The sequence below is a fragment of the Numenius arquata genome, chromosome 8, assembly GCF_964106895.1.
Source record: "Numenius arquata chromosome 8, bNumArq3.hap1.1, whole genome shotgun sequence".
In the NCBI taxonomy this organism is placed as follows: Eukaryota; Metazoa; Chordata; class Aves; order Charadriiformes; family Scolopacidae; genus Numenius; species Numenius arquata.
This window is the reverse complement of record NC_133583.1, coordinates 47,275,390-47,298,602: the sequence shown is the minus strand read 5'-3', so window position 1 is coordinate 47,298,602 and position 23,213 is coordinate 47,275,390. Positions and strand designations below refer to the sequence as shown.

General features: G+C 39.0%; 1 protein-coding gene across 1 annotated transcript in view; it reads left to right on the top strand.

Moving 5' to 3' along the window:
- The window catches only part of ADGRL2 (adhesion G protein-coupled receptor L2), a 127,933-nt gene that overhangs the window by 35,683 nt on the left and 69,037 nt on the right, over window positions 1–23,213 (top strand). Inside the window, exon 2 of the mRNA XM_074152123.1 lies at window positions 20,891–21,104. Coding sequence (XP_074008224.1) covers window positions 20,891–21,104 — 214 coding nt within the window. The remainder of the gene's footprint in view (window positions 1–20,890; window positions 21,105–23,213) is intronic.

Genomic DNA, 23,213 nt, shown 5'->3' with positions numbered 1-23,213 from the left:
TGATTTGCCTGCCTTTGAATACAAATGAGGCTAACAACCTCTCCTCCTGCACTCTGGCAGTCAACTACCAGAATGTTTTCAGTGTGCTTTATTGGAAAGTGAGCGTTGTCATAATGAATTATCATTAGACTTTGTTGTTGTTGATGACTACTTGTTAGCAGTGGATAATTCAAGTGTAATTCAGTTAGAATATTTCAGGTATGTCACTAACTATGTATTTTGCAATCGTCATTTGACAAGGAAGATTACTTCCACTTGAAACTTGGGAAGATTCCTCTTACTGCACGTAGGTGGCTGTTGAAGTATTCATGGTGGAGAGCGAGATTTAAGCTGAATTAGCTGAAAGAGGGAAGAGAGTAGAAGGCTGCCTGTCCTTTGGTCATAAATGTAATCTTCCAAGATCAGTCATCGTTTTCAGTCTGTCCAGGGAAGACGTGTGTACTTCTCTAATGGTTGTCTGTGCTTTTCTGTTGAGAACACCAGGAGACTCGGAAATTAAATCATAGATTACATAAATGTCTGTAAGTTTTTCTTTTAATGCGGATGCAGAAGTCTTTGTGATGAAGACATTATTTCTTCCAGTGGCCTAACAAAAAACTAGGAAGCAAATGATTAAGAGCAGGAAAAGCTCGGTCACTTTTTGGGCTGATGAGATAAAAATCTGAACAATGGGACTGCCCCTTCGGAATAACGCAGTTGGCTGCTGGCAGGGTTTTTGGACTGATTTCCATTCATTGTTTTCAGTGACCCTCCTTGAAGAGCCTGAGAAACATTTTTAAGTTAGCACCTCTTCTTTCTTCACTTGTAAATTTTGAAAGCGCTCCACTGTGATTCATCTGTGGTTGCAGACTGCCACTGGCTGTCTCCTCCCATGGTATCAGCCATCCCTTTGAATATTTGCCATCTATTCCTTGTTTATGCGTGGCTTCAAAAGCAACAGTTGTCATAAAGAAACAGGCTATCCTAAATGACAGCTTTCACTGTCTTTAAGATCATAAGTCAAAATGGAAAATGAAGGTTCGGGGATGATTTGATAATACCAGATACTATCCTAATGTCTTCGTATACTGTTTTTACAGTTTAATTCAACACTGTGAAACTTCCAAGTCAAAGAAATGTCTGCTTGTCCTTAAATGGGCAGCTATCATTGCAGTAATTTGCTTATGAGACGCTTTCTTTCTGGAAGACTAGTCTGTCTCGGTTCCTATCAAAAATAAATCAATTTCCTGTGGAAACTGGCATAAATCTTTCAGATTGTTTCTTTGTGTTTTTGCAGTGTTTGTCAGAGTTGCTGTTAGCTATAGCTGGGTGTTGTCTCCTGATGAATTGTAGCAGTGGATGAACAAAACAATATTAATCTGTTTTTGTTAATCCTGTTTTGTAATTAAATACATCTTTCATATAAATTCTGTTAAGATTTGAATGAAAGGGGATTTATGGAAACATGACTTGCTTTTTATAAGATAGTTTTAGGATTATGAAATCAACACTGGAAGAAAGAAAAGTTTGACTTGCTCACAGAGCAAAAGATTTTCTCTTTGTTATTCTTGCTTTGCTGGTGCTATGAAAAAAAAATATAATAAGAGCATTCAAGCTGAGTTGCCTGTGGTTTAACTCTAATTCTATGAACTGCGCACTCTTTCTCCCCAAAATCCCCACAGCAAGTGACCTTGTCAAACAAAAGTGTGGAATAATGGGAGGCAGCCCAGGGACTGTGGCTCATTTACAAGCAGCTGTTTGCTACTGTCAGAACAAAGGCAAATCAAAGTTGCATTAACGGGGTATGACAGGCACAGTGAGCAACTCCCCAACAATGTTCATCCTCTCGTGTTGTTCTGGTTATAATATTGGTTTGCCTGAAGGAGAAAATGGTCATAAGGTCAAGTCAGACATGTATGTTTTCAAAAGCCTTTCAAAATTGCACACATTTTTCAGCTGATCAACTATTGATGTTTTTTAACAAAATTAGCATAACGGCAAATAAATACATATTTATGTGTGTGCCTGGCTTTTTGTATGAGAATTAGAGCCACACAGAGAATTAACAATTATGTCTTCACAGCAAGATAAGTTTGTAGCGTCATCTGGCCTTCCCTTCTTGTCTGATTCAGCCAGTCCAAGAACTAAAGCAATCGTAGGTAAAGTCACTTTTGAATTCCTCCTACACGGCATCCAAGCACGTTTGGAGGATCACTTTGTCTTCTGCATAGCTTTTGCAGTTTACTGCTTGACTACAACTTTTCTCTGCACCTTGCAAAATAGCACCAAATTATTTGACACTTTAGTAAAGAAGTAACATAAGTGACATACAACCTTCCTTGATTTCTTTTAGAAGCGTTCCCTGAATCCTGAGAAAAATGGTGAGAGAGGTCTACTTGATTTAGTTGAAGCCTGGTAATGTGTAGTCATTGGGAAAACTCAACACCAATAAAGAGCACAGGAAATTCTTCTAGAATAGTGGAAGATTTTAGGCAAAACAGGCCAGAATCCAGCATATGAGTGGGCAGTAGTCCCTAAGCATGACTTAATAGAGTACGTAGTAGGTGAGTTTTGAGCCATGTGGATGAGGCTGTTGCGTAACTTGAGCCTGTACTGCTCAACACCAGTCTGTCATCCAAAATCATTACAAATCAGTTAGACTTGCGGAGAACACATCTGAAAAAGGCTTGGGAAGAAAGGAAATTCAAACAGAAAGGGCAGGAGAATTGCTGGACATGAACTTTGTAACAAGGCACACCATAGGCAGCACATTTCTCAGTGTTTATTGTACCTCACATAGGGTGATAAAGGCTGAAGGCAGAGTCGCTTTACCAGTCCCTGAAGTGCAGTATTCCCTGAGAAATACACAGCTTAAAGTGCCTTACTGACATTATGAAATTTATAAATAAAAATAAGGAAAGTGGTAAGACTTACACATTTATTGGGCAAGTGGATATGACTACTACATCATTAATAACTGGTCAAAAAGATCTATTTGTTCCAAAAACCAGCTGAGAAACAGTCTTTTATATTTAGCAAGTATTTTACTACTGATGTAAATTCCTGAATTGCTTGATTATTTTTTGATAGGAAGAGGGAGACTAGGAAGAGAAAGAAGAGAAAAATGCTTTTAAAGTTAAATCTACTGCATATTTAAGGCAACCGTAGAATAAATTTTGGTAATGGCATTTGACATCTGCTATATTTCACAACTCAAGATATGATAAACTCTTCTAGAATTTAACAATTCGAAGTGCAGTTACTTCATTTTCAGCCTAATTTGCAGTTTAGTTAGGTATGTTGAGAAGGTGCAGATATGAATAATGTGGATAAAGGTTGACTTAGATACGGTCAGTTTATCTCCTAACCTTTAGAGATGGTGTGTTCGAATTCTAAACCTTTTAGGGTAAAACTTTCAAAAGTGCAGTGGCTTGCATGCATACAAAGTTGTACTGACAACATCTTTTAAAGTGCTAACATGAATGTGAATTTAATTTAATTTATTCTCACAAACTTGCAGTTCTAGCTGTATGTGTTATAGTATCATGTACAGGTGCCAGCCAAGATTACGGCTCCATTGAGCTCTACTCATCCAAAAAGTTCTATATTTATCAGCGTGGAGAGCTTGTCGAGTTTCCTCTTTCACTGCCGTTATCAACTGTTTTGAAATATTCAGAACCTTAAGTGATATTGAAAACTTACCCAGTGTCCAAAGCACATTGTGTAATTTGAAGTGAGAAATAGAACTGTACTTGTAAAAGTGTGCTTGCATTTAGCTTAACACTCAAAATAGAAGAACACAATTTGCATAGGAAAATTGGTAATACCAATTTATTTCTTTGAAAGGTTCACATTTCTTGTAGTGCTCTAGATGTCACACGCTGGGCAGTAGTTCTGTATCGTCACCTTATAGTTAGTATATTCAACAGTAATTAAAGAAATGAAGATTTTATTTTGTTGTGAATCAATCTGTTAAACTCGCATGACAATATCCTAAATTCCTTTCAGTTAATGGTCCTACTTTTGCTGGGAAAGGAGGACATTTTGTGCATTACTTTGCTTGAATGGTACTAACAGTCTAGCAGATGGTCACTTTCCAACTGGTTTGCCTTGAAAAAAGAAATTAAAATATTATAGTGCCGGGGAGAGATGTTGTAATGTGTCCCTTTCAAATTAACAGGTCGTTTTTTCTACTATTTTATGATTGTAAAATAGCTCAATGTCACATAAAAGGTTAAAAGCTGGAGTAAATGGCATCATGGGAAATTTGAAATAAATAGGGTCTCATATGGTTTATGGCTCTATACTTGAACACACAAGGAATATATTTCTTTCTTTGAAAAGGCGTTCTGTAAGAGCTTGCCATGTTAATATGAATTGTGGTCACAATAGATTCTATTTAAAGTAGCTTTAATTCACAAGGTACTAATTTTTGTTTACTAAATTACTCCTTGTAAAGGCCACTTGTTCAAACTGTTTGCAAGCCTAAGAGAAAATGTGATATTTTCAGAAAAAAATCGAAGCCATAGATTCCAGTTCATTGAATTATTCTGCTGGTGTCTTCGTGGTTACTTTTCATAAAGCACAGACCTTCAGAACTGATTAAGTTTTAGACTCCAAACTGTCAGGTATTTCATATTAGTGCCAATTTTGTTTTTCGTGGTAAAACTGCCTCCACTCTGATGTTCTGCAATGTCCTAGTTCCAGCAACCCTACTGAGCAAGACTTGAACAAATTTAGCTGCTCTCTCTGTCCCACTGGCTGGTTTATTGCGATGCAGGTGAAGAAAGGTGATGGGAAAGCCCTTGTAAAGCTTCTCACTAGCTACCTGGGTGAGCTAACCCTCATTTCTTCTTCTGATACACCGTCGTCTCCTGTGGCTGTTACAGGGTTAGTGTCCAAAGACTAAGAGAAGATGTTTAAAACTGAACTGTAGAAATTGAAGGGTTTCTGATTTATAAGTCTATAAAATTGTTAAGACAATTGGAAATGTTTTGTCTTTCAAAATCATTAGTGGTAGCCTTTAAAATTATCTGTCCCATGCAGATAGGATGTTTTTATGTTGAATCTGATACCAAGACAATTTTCATTTTTGTTTTGAATCGGGGATTATGAACGACATCTAATTCCACCAGGGCCTGCAGGAGAGCTGGGAAAGAAAAGAGCCACTGGAACATTGTCCTGCACCCTGAGCTTTTTCCTCAACAGAAAGTTTGTGTAATTTTCACACAGGGGAGTGCTGTGGTTTGCTGTTCGGAGTTTGTTTTCAGTCTCGTCCTATTCTCCCAGAAAGAGGCCTATGGATAAATTGCCTATAAATGAGCATCACAGCCAGTTTGTTTCAAATTGCCTTTAATTTTTTATTTCTGTTTTGCTTCCAGTCATCTTTGCTTAATATAGTTGGTAATCTGTGAGGAAATACAGTACGCATTGCCTGTATTTCCTAGTAGATGAATAGCTATGGTAACTGCAAAAAGAGGCTATTCAGATAGGTGATGAAGCCTGAAGATCTAATTTCCCTAAAAGCTGGCTTAGGCCAATTAAAATTAATAACCATTTCTCATAACTACTGCAGGAGAGAGTTGTGGATATTTCTGCATGACACTATACAGAGACATACTAAATTGCATTAGAGCTCAAAACTGTTGGGAAACTGCTTATCTACAGTTCAGTGGTACCACGCCCAACCTAATAAACCAAGATCTGGCACCAGTCGATGGTCAGCTCGGCGCTACCCTGCGGCACAGCTTTTGGCCAGTCTGAAGTACAGCCAGTGAGCTGAAGCTCACAGCAGCAAGGGAGGCAGCATGCTCGCTGCTGGGCCACACGGGCTAGCACAGACACAAAGAGAAGAGATGGGACGCCCTTGGCTTCCACCACTACAGGACAAACTGCCTCCATTTCGGGTCATACCATATGAGTAACAAGTTGGTTTGACATAAAGAACCAGTAACGCCTTGCAAAAACTCCCCGCATAATAGCACAGTTTATTGAAGTCCAGGGATTAGTGTTGTAGAGAATAAGAAGTTTGAAGGCTTTTGTTCAAAATTGCAGGAGTCTAAGCAAAAAACTGAAGACAAAAGATGATGGATAGAGGCTGCTCAAACAGGGGACATAAAAATTCTAAAGAATTGACAAATCAAATTGACCACCTCGAAAAATGTTCAGAGGAGAAATACCAGGTTGTTATGGCTTCCTACCAACAGAAGAGACAGAGGTATTTTTTTCACAGTGGATTATGATGGAGCAGGGTCTGGAAAATATTGAACTCCTTCAGCACGTTGTGTCACTGGGAAAACCAGTGACACTGTTCTTTGAATCTCAAAGAATGTGGAACTCCTGGATGACAGAAATAGATTGTCACAGAGATGTTTAGCCCTAAAGGTTCAAGATCACTGAAATTTAGCAAAGACATAAAAATAAAGTGGTTGCTGTCATTGTGCTCAGGAATCCAGACTAATTTTTCAAATAAGAATAAAATAGTGGTAAGAGTGTGCCATAGTAAATTATCTGTAAATCAGCTAAAGGCCTTTTTTCTTCTGCTGGATGTGACTTGTGTATTTTGCAAATGAACATGTTTGTACCCAAACGGCACATTCATTTGCTTTTGCGTTATCTTTTCTAATGGAAACCTTTATTTGTCTTTTTCATTTTTTTTCTTAAGGTGATTGAGTTTTAGAGGCGTATACAGTGATACAGATATTAATATGCATTATTGTAATTGGCTGTAATTAATCCATAATTGTACCTTTTTAACTGGGATGACAACTACAGGGGCTTCAGTTTCTAAATTATGTAGGAATAATTCTTCCTATATGTGATTTTGGTTTTATGCCTGGAAGAGGTACTTGGATTAAAGAATACTTTGAGTGAATAGGAAGAGGCAGGAGTCCATTTCAGCCTGAATTATCTAATGATGCTCGATCCTATGAACTGTTTTGGAACAAAGATCAAAGATGAATTGGCTCGAGATCTCTTAGCCACCAAACACCTACATTGTAATTCCTGGGAAGAGGAATATGGGTGGGATTTAGGTTGAGTTTGGAGTAGGGTTTATTTTGTTTTGATTGAGCTTCTCTGGAACAAGCATTTATTGTTTTTTATTCATTGCATGCCTACAGATCTGTTGAACAAAGGTTTTTACCCATGTCCTTAGTTTATGTTGGAATAGTTGAATATTACAGCGGAAAAACTGTGTCGCACCATATGTTTTCCTGAGATGCTTGATTTATCTATCAACCAAACAAACAAAAAAATCACTTTCTTTGAGTAGTAGCTGAACAGACAAAAGAACGTGCCATTAGCATGTTATGCCCCGTTGAGTAATGGATAAAAATAGATTTGTAAATGACATTTACCCAAATGTGACATAATGATGAAAGTTCAGGAATTATATAGTGGGCATCCAGAGTGTCCCACTGAAACTTGGATCCTGAACTGAATTCTTTGCATTCTTAAGTACTGAAAGAAACAACAGATCATTGGAATGGTATACAGCAAAGGATTAAAATCATAGGGTTTGTCAGTCTTGTTACTTTTAACATACTTTGATAACATTAAATTTATAAAGATATATTAAAGAAATTGGGTTTGGTGGTTGTTGCTTGGAATAGGATTAGGAATTAAAAGAATATTTATTAATTGTAAAATAGCAAGGAGACAAACAACTAGTTGCAGTGTTTCAAACAAGAATCAGTTGCAATTCTTCCTTTAGAAACCTTTCTGGTAGTCTTTTTCTCTCTGTAGTTCCTAAAGGGAATTTTTTTTTTCCTTCCCACAATCCTTCCCTGTCTCTCTAGATTTTCTTTTGCTTAAAGTCATCTGGGAACGTAATGTACTTGTCCGTTGTTCCTCCTATTTCCTTACTTTGAAGATACTTCCTCTAAAACTTGCTTCAGGATTTCTTGAAGGATGAGATAGAGACACTAATATAGCTTTTTCCCCTTTTTGGCCTTCCTGGTGTTGAAGTACTGGGAATTGCTTATGCTTGAAGTTGGGTGTGTGTCCAGTGGTGATGTGCGATTACTCCAAAACAGAAGGAAAAAACAAGTTTGGATATGTTTATAAAAGGTAATTACCACCGCAGAGGAAGAAGACAACGATGCAGTAAGCTATCTGAATGACTTGGCATGGAGTCAATTTTAAATCTACTTTGTTGTGCTTTTGAAAGCATTTATTTTGTCTCGTACTTACTTCCCTTGCCCTGTTCATCTCTTTCATAAGCATCTTCCATGCTGATTCTTGCTTCCAGGAGGATGTGCTCAGGGAAGCAGGAGCACAGGGGAACTAGAGATTCCTGGGACTTGTGACAGGCTGAGATAACTAGGCTGAAGATGTTACCAGCGGAAAATGAGGAATGCCTTTCTAGTAAGCACAGCTGCTGAGACCTTCCAATGCCACGATCAAGCCGGTCGGTCCCATTTCTAATCTAGGAGTTGATGGCAGTGTACTGGGGCTCACAAGGTAATTACTGTCTGAAGAGAGGAAGAGGATGGGGCTGAAGGCGGCGGCGATGGGGCCCGCTCCGGCAGCGCACCGCCAGTCACCAGGCTGCCTGAGAGGAATAGAAAAGCTACTTTCTCAGTCTCTGACCAGAATGCATGATCAGGCTTGATGTCAAAAAGGGCAAGATTGGGCTCACAGCAATTATGGCAGAGGCATACTGGTTTCCTTGACAACCAGATTGAGGATTCTTTGTGATTTATTATTTACCACTTCAAACTCTCATTCTCTGATTTAATTAGGGAGAGGGATTTCCATAAGTCCAAATTTGAATACCCCCACACTATTGTTGTGCCCAGCTACACCTATCCCGAGTTGATGTTGCTCTAAACCGGCTACAAACGAGGCTCTGGCATTCAGCGTTTTGAATTTCAGGCAGGTCGCTCAGACAGCAGTTAACTGAAATTCAGTGGGTATTATGTTGGGCGATGACTTGTTAATCTGCACTTACTAGTAGGGATAATAGACATCTGCACTCACCACCTCCCCTTCCACCCTCTCCAGCCTCCCCCTCCTTCCAGTTTTTTAAAGGCAAGGGACTGCAACAAGTGATACTTCTCAATTGTCCTTAGAGCTATGGGAAAGATAAAGTAGTATCTGCAAGTGCCAGTTTCCCTTGTTTAGGCAATTCACATTATTTTCTCCTTGAAGGCTTTATTAGCAATACATCAGCCACTGTTGTGTAAACAGTGTATTTTGATACTTGGAAGGTTTTTTACTACTACCAGTTGGATAGCTATTTGAAACAGAAATCCTCTCCTAAAATGTGGCTCGAGATGGGAAGTACGGTTAGTCTGGTCTGACTTCACATGTATTTCAAATACGTATTTCCCACATTTATTGAATTGTGATCTACAGGGCCTGTTCTAAATTCAGTAATTCAGAATAGAATTTTGAACACAATAATATATATAATAGAGATTTTTATTCAAATGTCATTGGCAAATCTGTGTCATTATATATCAAGACTGAAATTGGGTCCTCCAAAGGGCATTTTTTCTTAAAGTACTTTCGTGAGTTGCATATTTTTTATTTCATATTCAGCATGAGGTGTCTGCTGCATTTAATAAAATAAAATGAAGGTCACAGAAGATCACTAGCTTGCCCATAATGTGTCCCAGTAGATGACTGGAAAAAAGGTAGTGATTGAAATGGGTTGAGCATCCTCCATGCAGGCTATACAGAATATTTGTGTCATTTTTTAATTATAGGGAGGAATTTCAGTTTTATTTGTGTTTATTTTACTACATATAGTCTTTGAGCTGTGCTACTCCAGTTTTAATTTCAAAAGTTTATACAGGTTTTGTCATCTTTACCACAGGGAGTTCTGAAGTGAGTCAGTAGGTGTTGCTCTTCCCTTGGTGGGCTGAATGTGAAGCTCATTGAGTCCATAAAAAGACTTACAGTGACCTAAACACTCTTGTGTCAAGTCCTAGCTCACTAATGCACTAGTGTCCCATTAGGCTCTTGAGGGAAACTGACTGCTGAAGATGCTTCTTTAAAATGGGGTAGAATAATGAAGCTCATTAATGCATTTTTCATTAGAACAAGAATATTGAGTGTCCAGGTTAAATTCTAAGGAATCTATCCTGCACTCATTGAGGTTAATGACAAAGCTCCCAGTGACATTAGTGATGCAAGATGAGAACTTAATTGGGGTAATTAAGATTCTGCTTACCTAAAATTCCCTGTTATTTTCAAGTAGATAAAATATTGCAAAATTACTACTATGAAGAATTGTATAATGTTGGATTTCAACACATCGTTCAGAGATGACAGCATTTCAGTGGGAAATAATGCTATTTTTGTATTTTGCATTTGATTCGTAAAGTACCATTGTAATCTCCTAGAGGTTTGTGTATGCGGAAATTGTCATGAAAAAATAGGGTTCTATTTGGTTTTGTAGTTCAATCATTGTCTTTATTGTGTATTTAAGGATAACATAGGCCATGCATTGCTGAAACCAGTTAAGGATATGGACTTCAAATTCATCAGTGACAGAGACGCAAAAGGCACTGCAGTGCTACCACAGGATCGAATAAGTTGCAGAGAATAGTTTCATTAAATACAGCTTGTTTTGTGGCAGCACAGACTAACTAAAATCGTTATTTGTACCAAAAGAAATGCAGCTTCCTAACGAAGCAGAATAGATAGGATATCCAGCTTTAGTGCCTTCCAGGGAGTTTAAAGCCTCCATTATAAATGATTATGTCAGGATGCCTAATTTAAATAGTTACCCTAACACCTGCTCGTTCCTGCCTCCTTTGGACACCCCTAACCTTCTCCTTCCCTCCTTGGCATCCCCGGAAGATTAACAACTCCCTCCTCAATTACGCTGCCATAACGGCTGCTTTGATCACGCTCTGAGCTCGCTCTGGAAATCATCTTGATTAATAAAACTCACCGCCGCAGAAGAAACAACAACGTGAACGGATGGCCGAGCGGAGGGACTCGGCGGGTGCGAGCAGCGGCCGGCGGTCGGTCGGGCAAGGCTGGGCAGCAAACGCTCCGGGCCGGCGAGGGGGCGGCAGCCCTGCGGGACCCACAGCTGCGGGGCCGGGGGGGCAGCCCCGGTGCTCCCTCCCTCCTTCCCGACCCGGCCGTCAGAGCAGGAGCCGTCCCGTCTGAGTTGCAGAAGCTGTCCGCCTGTTTGTACACCTAAATAATGTATCAGGAGAACACGGCGCTTTCGGTAGGAAAGTGTCGTTTTAGGTGGTGTGGAAAAGAGTGGAGCAATTAGATCTTTTATACTTCACAGCTGCCTCCTCCTGAAATACTTGCTTTAGATACATAGGGAAAGAGCTCTTTAAAAGAAAACTGTGACCTGGTACGGTGAAGCACTATGTAAAATGCATTAATTAGTGAGGAAACTACCTTACCTTCCACATCTGTAGTACCGGGACAGTACTTCTGTCTTGCTGGGTATTGAGCTTTTACTTGAGCACCTAATGATGATTTTTTTTCCCTGGTCTGGTGTGGAGCTTTCCTAGTCCTTTCCTTTATTATTGGTTGTGTTAAGATCAATGAACAAATTTGGAAGCACAGTCTTTCAGCTATTAGATGTGTGCTTCTAAATAGATGTAATTAGCAAATTCAAAGTTTTCCTTTCTGTGTTGTGTTACAGTGTGTATTCATCCCTTTTGTTACTTTCTAATGTAAATAGCATTAATTATGGAACTCTTATCACATAATTATGGAAAATTGTTTACTTTCTGTTTTCATACTCAGAGAGAGATTTCAGGGATCCTGATTTTTCATTTATTTCATTTGAGCACTCATTAACTGGTTCTGTAAAAGCTGAGAGCATTCTTGCATCCCCGTTGTGACAGTTGGGAGGGGTGTGTGTTCCAAATTCCAAGACTAAAAACCAGAATCCAAATTCAGAAACCCTGAATTTTAATCCAGGTGGAATTTAGCTATCCCGTCACTTTATCTCCCTTGTCTTTTGTGTTTTCAGTAAGGCGTATGGATATGCAGTTCCTTCATAGGTGATTAACAGCAGTTTGACAGAGTGGCAGAGGTGCATGTTTCCTTTATTTACTCTGGAAGTGTTGCCATTCTTACTCCCTGGGAACATGGTAGAATAGCATATATTCCTTAGGACTTTCAAGATTACCTATTTATTTATAAACAGTTAGTTTTCCTTTCTTCGTGCAATTTATTGTCAGAGGATGCTCTCAAGTATCTATGTAGGATTATTCCATGATTCCTAGAATGTGCCAGAACCTTCGGTTTGTTGTAAAAGCTATGTGTGGTATATCCCTCTCCTCTCTATAATAGTCTTTTAGAAATCCACAAATATTTCATAGAAGGTAAGGTCAGGAAGAAAGCCTTTCACTCTGACAGGCATTTTCCGAGATTGCTTGCTACTCTTGTCTCATATCTATTTGTGGGAATATTTGAAGTGACGGCACATTTACCTTAAAGTGCATTCATCACATTGCTCTTCTCCTTGTTTTCAAAAGGTATGACTGTGTATTTTGGTTTAGCAGTTTCATCTTCAGGATCTTGAGCCTTTATGTTTCTTCTTTCTACTGGAGAGTCCTCAGAAATGTTTCAGAAGCTATACTGAACAAGAAGGGGTCTTGCTGTGCTATTTGCATACTTATAAGCACTCTTTAAGTGGCTTGCTGTCATTAAAATTAACCACATAACTTTTCCACTGTAAATTACACTGTGACAATTGACTCCACCCCATCATTTTATTGAAAGAAGTGAGTATATGAACTCCTACATTGTTGCTTGATTCCATTTCTAATGTATATATATTTCTGTTTGCAAACAAGTAAACTCCCCCTTCATAATTTTACAGCTGTGATCTCAAATATTACCATGTGGTAGCAATTGTACAATATTTTTAATTAATTTTTTAGCACTAGGCCCATATTTGATATTTTAAACTCTGGCACTTGTAGAATAATATTTTCTCTAAAATGAGCCAGGATTACCAGGCTCCAATTTCTACACTTTAGTGAGATTAAATGTTTTGCTTTCTTAAAACAGGTTAGAGTATAACCCGTTTAAGAATGCGATGTACACAGCACACCAAGGGTTATTATTGGCAACCAGCATGTCATTTGCTGGAGTGATTTAACTTTCACCAGTGCACATATTCCCAAAGAAATGATACATCTCTGCATGGTTTCTATCAGTCTCTGAGGTGACAAGGCTTTGGGTTTCTTAAAGATGGGAACAAAGGCGTATTTCTTTTGTCAGTGGTTCACTCTGAATACTGCTGATGGAAACCATACTTCTTTCCTCCTCCTCTGCCCCTCCTCAACACATGGTTTCCAATCAAAAATGATTGAAATAACTGGAAATATAAATTGTTGTCAAAAATATTTTTATAGAAAATAAAAGAATATTTATTTTTATTCTGCTACCAGCATCCTGTGCAGAGGAAATAATTCAACGGGAAATCCTGTTGACACAACATTTCTGACACATCAGCCTTTGTATGTCTTACCTCCCTGCTTCAGAGGTTGTTTCTGATTCAGAAGCTTCTCCTTCCTGACAGGTGGTGTGCTCAGAGAGTTCACAGTTGGTAAACTGGAGATAACCTCCAGGAGGGGGATTTACAGAGACCATGGGACTTATATGCCTTGAGAAATTTTGAAGATGCAACATATTTAATGGCAAGAAAGAAAAGGGTAGAGTGCTTTCTGTAAGCTGGCGGAGGATCAAGTGTGTATGATGTGAAGGAAAAAAGGAAGGAGATTCTTGCAGCCTGAGAACAGACATCTGGCTGGCAAAAGAAAAGAAATATCATTGACAGATGAATACTGTTTCAAACTGGGATAATTTTAGATCAAGAGGGCAAAGTTTTGCTCTCATGCATACAGCTCCCACTGAAAGGGATGGGAAAGGTGCATGCATATGAGAATAAAACTTGGTTCTAAGTGAGAACTGAACAACACGCATATTTTTACACTAGATATTTAGACTTTCATGTTTAGATCACATGGTTTCCATCTGCCACATGTAGACATTGCTAAAACGCTGCCAGGAACCAGGCTCTGGTTTGGTGACTTTCATTAAAGGAATTAGTGGTTTCTATCCAGTTTCAGTGTGGCTGGATTCAAAGTGCAGAAGCCCATTTTCACAGTTTAGCATTAATTAGCACTCTTGTGGCAGCCTCAGCAGGGAGGTGAAGGATTAAATGGGCATGAAGACCAGACTATCTCTTTTCCCATAGTGGTGATTCCTCCAAAATAGGGTTGAGACATGAAGGACTAATGTGGGGATGGGTATATGGCTGCTGTCTGGGCTGCTCCTGTCCTGGATGATTGAAGGACTTTGGTCTGCAGGTCTGTCAATGTAGTACTCTTTTCCCTCCTGCTATTTAAAAAGAACAAAACACAAATCCCAACAAAAATACAATCCAAAAAACCCCTTAATTCTGCTACCTTGGAGAGACATGTTCTCACCCCTCTGAATGAGAGGTGAGAGCTGTTTAGGAGAATTTAAATGAGATCCTTGCCAGCCGTACTCAGGAAGGATCGTCGCTTTTACTTAAAAAGGCTGAGATGCTGCTGCTCACTTTAGGTTTTGCTGAATCATTCAACAAGGTGCAGAAAGCAGGTAAGCCCTGACTTTTTTTGCTGAAGAGAGCCTCACAGGGATGTTTTTGAGAATTGCATGGAGACTGGAAAACGAAAAGGAAAATTGTAATAAGTTTCAGTGAACCTGGAAGGCAGGACCCGTCCTGGTGTGAGTCAGAGGGTGTAACTCAGGCTTCTGTCCTGGATTTCATTAATCAGACATACCGTGCTTTATGTTGATGTACACTGAATATTAAGTATATAATTACAGAAAATTACTTGCTGTTGTAATTCTGCTGGTCACACTGAATCTTGAAAAGCACTACAATTTGACAAATGTTTTTGAAATTCTAAAATTTTTTAAGACTAAATCGTGAACTATTAAAATATAAGTTACTGATAAAAAACATCATTAGTTAATTAATATTTCTAATTTTTTTAATACCAATTGATATTTCTATTTTCTAAGAGACAGGCTTCCATATTTTAGTCTCTGAAACTTAAGTCTAGAAACCAACGTTAAAAAACACCCCTCACAGCTAATTTATTCAATGAAATACATGCCTTGTCTCAGCATAATTTATATGCACTTTTAAATGGTCAAGTCTGTTCTTAAGGACTTCGGGTCTCTTTGTTAAAACTCAAATAATGAACATACTTTCATGTACCTTGTTTTGAGTTAATCCCATTGTGTGAATGAGTTTAAAAAAAAGGCAAAGATGTCTGTTAGAAGAAAACAGATTCCCTTCATTAAATAATCCTTTTTCTTTACGTGTCCCCTCCTTCCAGCTTCTTAAATGAAAATAATAAGTATATACTTAAAATGGCAGAGAATACAGCTGTAGGAGAATATTTTTCAAATGATCGCTTCCTGCCTAATTTTACCCCGACTGAACAGTGGGGTTTTGTCTGCCGGGCTGCAGGGCGGGCTGGCTCTGCGCTGGCTGCTGGGTTTCCCTGAAAGAAGAGCTGAGTGCTGTGAACTCCAGACCTCTGTGCAGTATCAGAAGCTCTTACTGTGCCAATGTAATCTTTTAATAGACATGCTTGCCAGAATGACTTTTTTCCTTCAAAGATAGAATTAGAAAGCACAGTTGTCATTTAAATTGCCTCTATCTTTGTAGTAGTTGGTAGTGATCTGTTGACCAGGATTGGATAATTTAAAAGCTGTTTAACAAAATAACATGCTTGTCTGTGTGAAATTTATACGGTGCTGAGAGACAGGGAGAAAAGTCTCCCTTGACAGAGTTGGTGGGATTCTTTAGGAACTGCAGGATGCTGAGGCTTTTCTGTGGAATTATAAAAGCTTTGCAGAGCCCATGTTGAGCATTTGCATGATTTTCAGATGGCGAAGTATGTTCAGCTGTCTCTGTGCACCCTCCGTGTGTGCACGTACACACTTCCCTGGGAGAGGGAAATGATTCTCAGCACAGTTTTTGTCGGGCTTTGCGTTTGTTGATCATATATTATTGAAATGCTGCCCGAGATGCATCACTTCATTTTGTGTAGAACTTGAATCATCATGTTGCGTGATTTGGTAAAATAAAAGAGATTGTGAAAGAGACAACTGTAAACATTCTGTTTGAAAAGATGTGCTCTTTTCAAAAGACCTTTCTGTTAGAGCCAAATAACACAAGAGGCAATATTTCCTTGCTCACAGAGACATATATATATTTATTTTTGCAAAGATTTGTTTTGGATTCTCAGTTCTTCCAGTATCTGCATTCTTTGAAATAATTTTATATTTCCATGTTGACTTTCTCTGTGCTTTATGTTTTAATCAAAGGTTCCTTGTTTCTGATGTCGAGGAGTACTGATGTTAGCCTGTTTACATTCCACTGTTTTTCCTCTGGATGGGGTGAACATTCAAATGTGGTGGTGCCTTTTTGCTTTTATCTACCAAACTTAGCACTGTCTCTTATTATTGACAGCTCAAAAAGATGGTAAGCTAAGTGGGCAGGATGCTGTGAATTATTAACTTTTCTTTGCACTTTGACAAATTTAGGTTGTCTTTCTAAAGACAAATCATTTCTTAAAAAGGAACCAAGACAGTAAATAAGGCGTTGCAAACTTGTATAAAACAATTTTTAGCCAAATTTTAGTATTTCTGAAACATGATTCTGAGTTGCATTTCTTTCACAGGTCTTGCATTTTTCCTTTCATAGACTAAAGTATAAGAGGAAAGATTTTTGTTTGGGATGTCATTTAGTTGTTTTTTTTTTTTCTCTGTGTTTTTCTACATGGATTGATCAACAAAGCATTAAAGAATGCATATTACGACTGAAAATCTCCTTTAGCTTTTTTTCTTAGAAATGTGATTTCACAAAAGCAGTTTATTTTGTTCTTTCAGGGAAGAGCCTGCACCCAACTAATTTATGAGCAGATAGAACGTGCAGGAAACATATGTTTGCCAAGAAGCTTTTCTGTAATCAAAATGGTCAGCAGGACAGAAACCACGGTCTTTTCCTCATTAGATATTAATCTTCTTCCATTTAAAAAAAAAAAAAAACGCAACACTGATTAATATATACAAACGCGAATGAATCAGAGACAGCATATGCTGCATTTGGTAATAGATGCTTACTTGAGTTAATGTTTAGGTTGTGCTGGAAGTCCCAGCCCTGGCACCAGAAAGGTCTTTGCCATCGGGAAGCACTTTGTGTTCTTGGGCGGCAGACAGCAGGAGCGGTGTGGTCCATAGCACAGTTTGCCTTGAAGCAATTAGCAGGAAGACTGAGGAATGTGGATTTCAACTGCAAGAGGACAGCCAAACAAAATAGGTTTCTGCAAGGTACAGTAAGGCAAGCAGCAGGTTGAACACAGGTTGGTTAGAAAGTAAAGTATTGAAAATATTCATGAGGAATTGCATTGGAGATAAAAAGTTAACCGGTGACAACAGTAATTATTGACAGGGCCACATACTTACATCTTAAAAGCTCTGGAATGATGCAGAACCAGGCAGTAGCATTCAGATGCCGGTTGCTCAGACTTCCATCCTGTGGCAGTGCATCTGTTTATCGGGAATTATCTCCTGAATGTAAATGAATTTCAGTCCTAAGTCATTGCACCTGTTGCCAAGAGGTATTTATTCCAATCACTTGCCTAAAGCACAGGGAGTTATTGCTTGACATTTTATAGCTCAAGAAAAAGCTGTCGTTTCAAAATCATTTGTTCAGAGAGGAGAAAATGGAGCAAAACAGTTCATTTTACCCTAAGCACTGCTATTTGGCAGTATTCACATTTGCACGGCACAAAGCTGCAATATTGATTTTTCGCTCACAGGGCCTCCCACTAGTTCTTTCTTCGATTGTCAGGGTTGCAAGATGGATTGAATTACACTTTGCTTGTTGATATGCTTATTTTTTTCTTTGTTGATCGGAAAAGATTACAAATAAAGCTTCAGAATAAAGATCACAGCAGCTTTGTTAGTGGACTTTAAATTTATTTATTTCATTTAGTTAAAATTCTTTCTGCACCACGGAAATTCCTTAGAGCAGTCTCCCCACCTAACGCACGCGGCATTTTTTTGCTTTATTGCTTGCTGCTTTTGCAATGTAGCACCTACATTACAATGTCAGGTGTGTCCTGTTGCCTGTGAAGTGATCTAATGTTGCTCTAGTATTTTTAATGTTTGTCCTAATACAGAACTTCTCACGGATGCCTGCAGGGGGAAAAATTGCAGGATAAAACGCATTCGTAGTACTTATAGCAGTTGCCATAGATGATGAAATAAGATTTGCAGGCAGCTGATCCCTGTAACAAACTGCAGAGGTCTTGTATTTGGATTCAAGGTATTTCCTAGCAGAAGTGGAGGCTGTGCTGTAGGGTCTGCAGGAAGGGTCCGGTGCTTATCGCAGGTATTGTCAGCCCTGGCCCCATAATGGCCCTTGTGTCTGAGCCTGCTGCTGCGTGCGCAGCCCCCAACACCTCCATGGCCATACCCTCCCCTCTCTGCACTTCTGCAAAAATCCCCTTTGGGCAGGCGAAGCCACTGGTCCCCTCCTTGCTGATAGAAAGCTAAAAGTGGGGCCATGCATCCATGTGAAAGCACGTGTGGGGCTCCTGTGGGCGGCAGGGAAGGAGGGAGAGGGTAGCTGGACACCCCCAGCCAGGCCGTGCTGGTGCTGCCTGCCGAGTGCAGGAGATACAGGCACCATTGCCACCAGCCAGAGGGATGAGCTTTATGTGGACGGCATTAAATTTGACAGGAGCAGTAGGATGTAGGAATGGCAGTCACTAGCAGCATTATATTTTGTCCCACTACAGCTGTCGTGATGGTAATTAATCAAAGAAGCTGCCGTATGCATGCGTGGTGGGGGCTTTGTGCGTACCCCTCTCTGTGCCCATTTCACGCCCTCACTGAGCCGTGAGCAGCTTCTGTCTTCGTTGTATTAATTTGCTGCATGGGAGGAACATGTAGGGCGTTAAAGTGATGGATTCGTGTTTTCGCTCTTTCCAGCTTTCAGCTCACGATACTTTAGCAAGCCTCTAATAATAGTGTTTGCTATTGCGCATGGTGTGCGCAGCTAAACCGCCGGCCGGGAGTGAGTTTGAGATGGAACTGTGGTGCTTTCCGCAGCAATACGGCTTCTTCCCTTGTGAACCAACACTGAAACATACTGGCAGAGTAACGGTACCGCTTTCATACAGGATACGGTTCCACAAAATGTAAAAGTGAAAACAGCCCCTTGTTCCCAGGGTGAATTCCCGCCCAGCCAAAGAGCTGGTCCTCTGAGACCTCATGGGTTCTTCTGCAGTAGAGGGAGGTTAGAGCCAGCCCAGCCACTTGCATTACTTCACTGCACATGTTGGACAAAAGCTGGTGCTGGTGCAAAGGGGGAGGCAGGAGCCTGCAGGTAGAGGAGGGGCGGCCAGCAAGATGGGCTTTGGCTGCCAGGGAGCCACATCCTGACGCTGGCGTCATCATTATCAACAGCTCTTTTTTGCAGTCCTAACTTATAATCGTCTTCATACAGTAGGAGTTTTAATCCACAGATCATTAATTCAGTAGAAAAAGTGACAGCGTCTGATTCGTGTGAAAATTTACTATCAAGGGGTTATCTCAAGTTTTTCTTGATCTTTTTAGATCCTTGCTTCCTTGCCTCTTCTAACGCATCTTCCTTTTTAAGAAAAGTTTATTTTCTTTGCCTTCAAAACACTGTAGAGCTCCAACTTCCCGTACTTACTAGCGGTTTCTCTTTGCTGTCACAACTTGTCTCCAGCAGCCTGCACTGAAATATTAATGGCCTACTGTATTAGGATGACTTTTTTTTAAAAATAGGAAATATCTGTGATTTTAAAGAAATAGGTTTTTAACACTATCATGGTACCCAGCTTGTCTGCCAAAGAACAGTAATGCGCACATTTTGTAAGAAACAGGAGTATTCTGTTTAGTAATAATACACCAGCAGCTGTGTCCAAGAAGGTGTAGTATACAGCTATAGATGTTTTTTGGTGCATATATTTTATTTTTTGTATAAAGAAATATCTCTAAAAGATAAAATATCTGGATGAATATCTGGACCATTGTTTTGTTTCTAAAGCATTTGATACTGCTTCATTACTCTTAGAGAAGTTACCTATTTTTAGGAAAAAGCAGAAAAATGTTAAAAATTAGAATTCTTTGAAATATGTACATACTTTTGGGAAGGGACAGGGAGATTTTATACAGTACACCTCTGCAGTTTACTTTAATGATCAGTTATATATTTGGTCAAAATGTTATCTGTCTGTGGCTAAATTTATGTAAAAGGTGCAGTAAGGAGCACTGAAGTTCAACTAGGTACAGTATTGGCATGTATATTAGATCTGGTGGCACAGATGTGTCTATGCTGGGGACATAAAATAGCTAAGCAAAAGAAACCAACTCTTCCTGAAGAAATGAAGTTACAAATTAAGAAAGAATGAAGTTGGAACTATGACTTTGGTTTTGATTCGTTTTTGTTTGTGGTTTTTTTTAAAAATCACTTCTGCATTTGCAAATCCTGCCTGTTCTCCTCCTTCCCACTTTCAGACGTGACCTCTCTGACTGTGCCCAAAGAGTGGAGAGAGAAGCAGTGAGAAAAGAGGTGGGAACAGGAACATGCATTGCAGCTGTGCAGACAGGTGCCATGATCTGCACTGGCAACAGTTAGAAGAAGTGAAGAGGAATTTCCTCCTTTCCCAGATTAAGGACACAGCAGCAGTGGTGTAGGGATGTGACAGTTTAATGAAAGATGCCTCACTTAACATGGTACCAGGTCAAACTGTTTAAAGGTGCACTTCCTTTCGCACACTGATGAGAGTTTGTGCCTATATGACAGAAAAAGAATAGTGCAATGCAATATATCCTTTAGGCTCAATCCCTTTTTTTTTTTCCTGTTTTTTAGGTTTCAGCCGAGCAGCATTACCGTTTGGTTTGGTTAGGAGGGAGCTCTCCTGTGAAGGCTACTCCATTGACCTCCGGTGTCCAGGAAGCGATGTTATTATGATAGAAAGTGCTAACTATGGACGGACAGATGACAAGATTTGTGATGCTGACCCTTTCCAGATGGAGAACACAGAATGCTTCCTTCCAGACGCCTACAAAATTATGACACAGAGGTAAAAATATATATATGATTTTGAGCACTAAAGAGGAAAAATGCCTGAATTAATACAGTAAGAGGTATATACTGTAGGAAATTCTGAGTTGTAGTTGCCAGTTTGCCATTGAAGTAATATTATTTCTGTCTAGTAATATGAGAAGGAAATAAAACCTACCAGTTGCAATTAGAGAGGTTTTTTTAAAATTCCACGAGCAAGAGTTAAAAAGCAGGAAGATAGCTGCAAGGAGAATGAAAAAATTCACTTATTTGTTGATTCCCTGTCTCCTTGTCTTTTAGGTGGTCAAACAGCACTCAAAATGTGTCTAAATGCCTGCTGCAAAGCAACAAAGTGACTGGCAAAGTGACACATATCCTATGAATGCAGTAAATCGTTACTGTAGTTCCCACCTGTAAAATGCATCCAATGGCAATACTATAATGATTAAATGCCAGGATGATTATATGTCATTATACATGTGTGTACAGAAGCATATATGCATATTAGCACAAGTTACATTATGTCTTAGTGACAGTGATTGTCACTCAGGGAAGATGGTGAGTCAGAAGAGCCAATAAATGTGATTTCTATTTCTATTAGAAGTGTTTTTAGTACAAAAGCTGCATCAGAACTAAGATTCACAGAAATTCCTGTGATATAGGCCGCATATGGGCAGCAGTCACCCTCATACTGACAATTGTGGAAACGTCAGCACAAATCAATCACTGACATTGTTACTGGCTTAAACCATGAGCCTGAATAAGTTCAGGATTGGTGGGAAGTTTTCCTCCCAGTGCATTTTTCCTAGGGTGCAGAATCTGAACAAAATTTCAAATGCTGGAGGTAAATTAAGGGTATCAGGCCTTTTATTCTTGTTCTGTGTTCAACCTGTGACTTATTCTGTGATCAGTAAGGGAGAGACTCCATCTCTACACTAGTAAAAAGGTAATATAACTTCTTTAAATCATGTTTGAATTATCTTTTTGTGGTTCTAGTTCGTTGTTGTTAATTAGATCAAGCCAGATTTCCATTGAGACTGCAGCAGCAGTGTCATCATCCTCTAATCTGTCAACTCCCTTTGAAACCACCTTCAATTGCTTTTGTAAATGTAGTGCCTCTCTGTAGACTTCCTTGTTGTGTAAAATGCATGTTGTGTTTTGATCAAAGTCCTCCTTATGTTCACTGCAAATACACAGATTAAGGTAGTCAGAGACAAATATAGAGGCACAATCTTTCTTAAAGTGACATCAAACTGTTACTGGAAAGCTGAAATTTCAGTCCTCCCCTTTCAATTAATCAACTGTAAGTTTATGATAGCAGAGAGTATTTTTGAACTTCCCCAATCTTCCACTCTTCCCCTTTTTTCAACAGATTAAAATGAAGTCATGATCGCATGTGTGACATTGGTTCAGAATATCTATGCTCAGAGAGATTTTTGTTCTTTTTTTTTTTTTTTGTCTGAGCAAATGGCAAAGATCACTTGACACTTTGCTTTCTATTTTTGTCTGGCATTTATAGTAATTTGGAAGTTTGCTCTCATAGTTTTCTTTCTCAGATCTGTCAGTAAGTAGAAAAGCTGTCTCTTTTGCCTTGTTTAATCTTTTCTCAAAAGTGCTCGCATTTTTGCTATATTGCAAGCAATGAAATATTAGAACTTCTTTTATCTCATTTATTTATAACTGCACTGGTGATCATAATTTTTTGTTGTCTAAGGCAAACTGTTGTTTGGTACTCGGCGCATGTCCTTGGTGTGATAGCTAAAAGTATCACATCAGCTGTATTTTCATGGCAGCAATTAAACAAAAAACAATCTCACCTGAAGGACTAATAGATTTATTGGTTTTCTTCTTTTTTTTTTTTTTTTTTAATTTTTTAAACTGACTAGGAGAAAACAATCTGCCAGAACATTTGACTACAGGGAAAACTTTTCTTCCATACCTTTAGAAATAAGCAGCAATAGTTTCTACATTGCTATTTAAAATCTTACAGTGTTTACTTGTAAGGACTAATGACATGTTTTTATCACTTCGGCCAGCAGTGTTTTTACCATTGCATTTGACCACTCAATTCAATTTAGACCTGCAGTTAGATGTAGTTTCACGGCAATTATTAAATACTCATCCATTC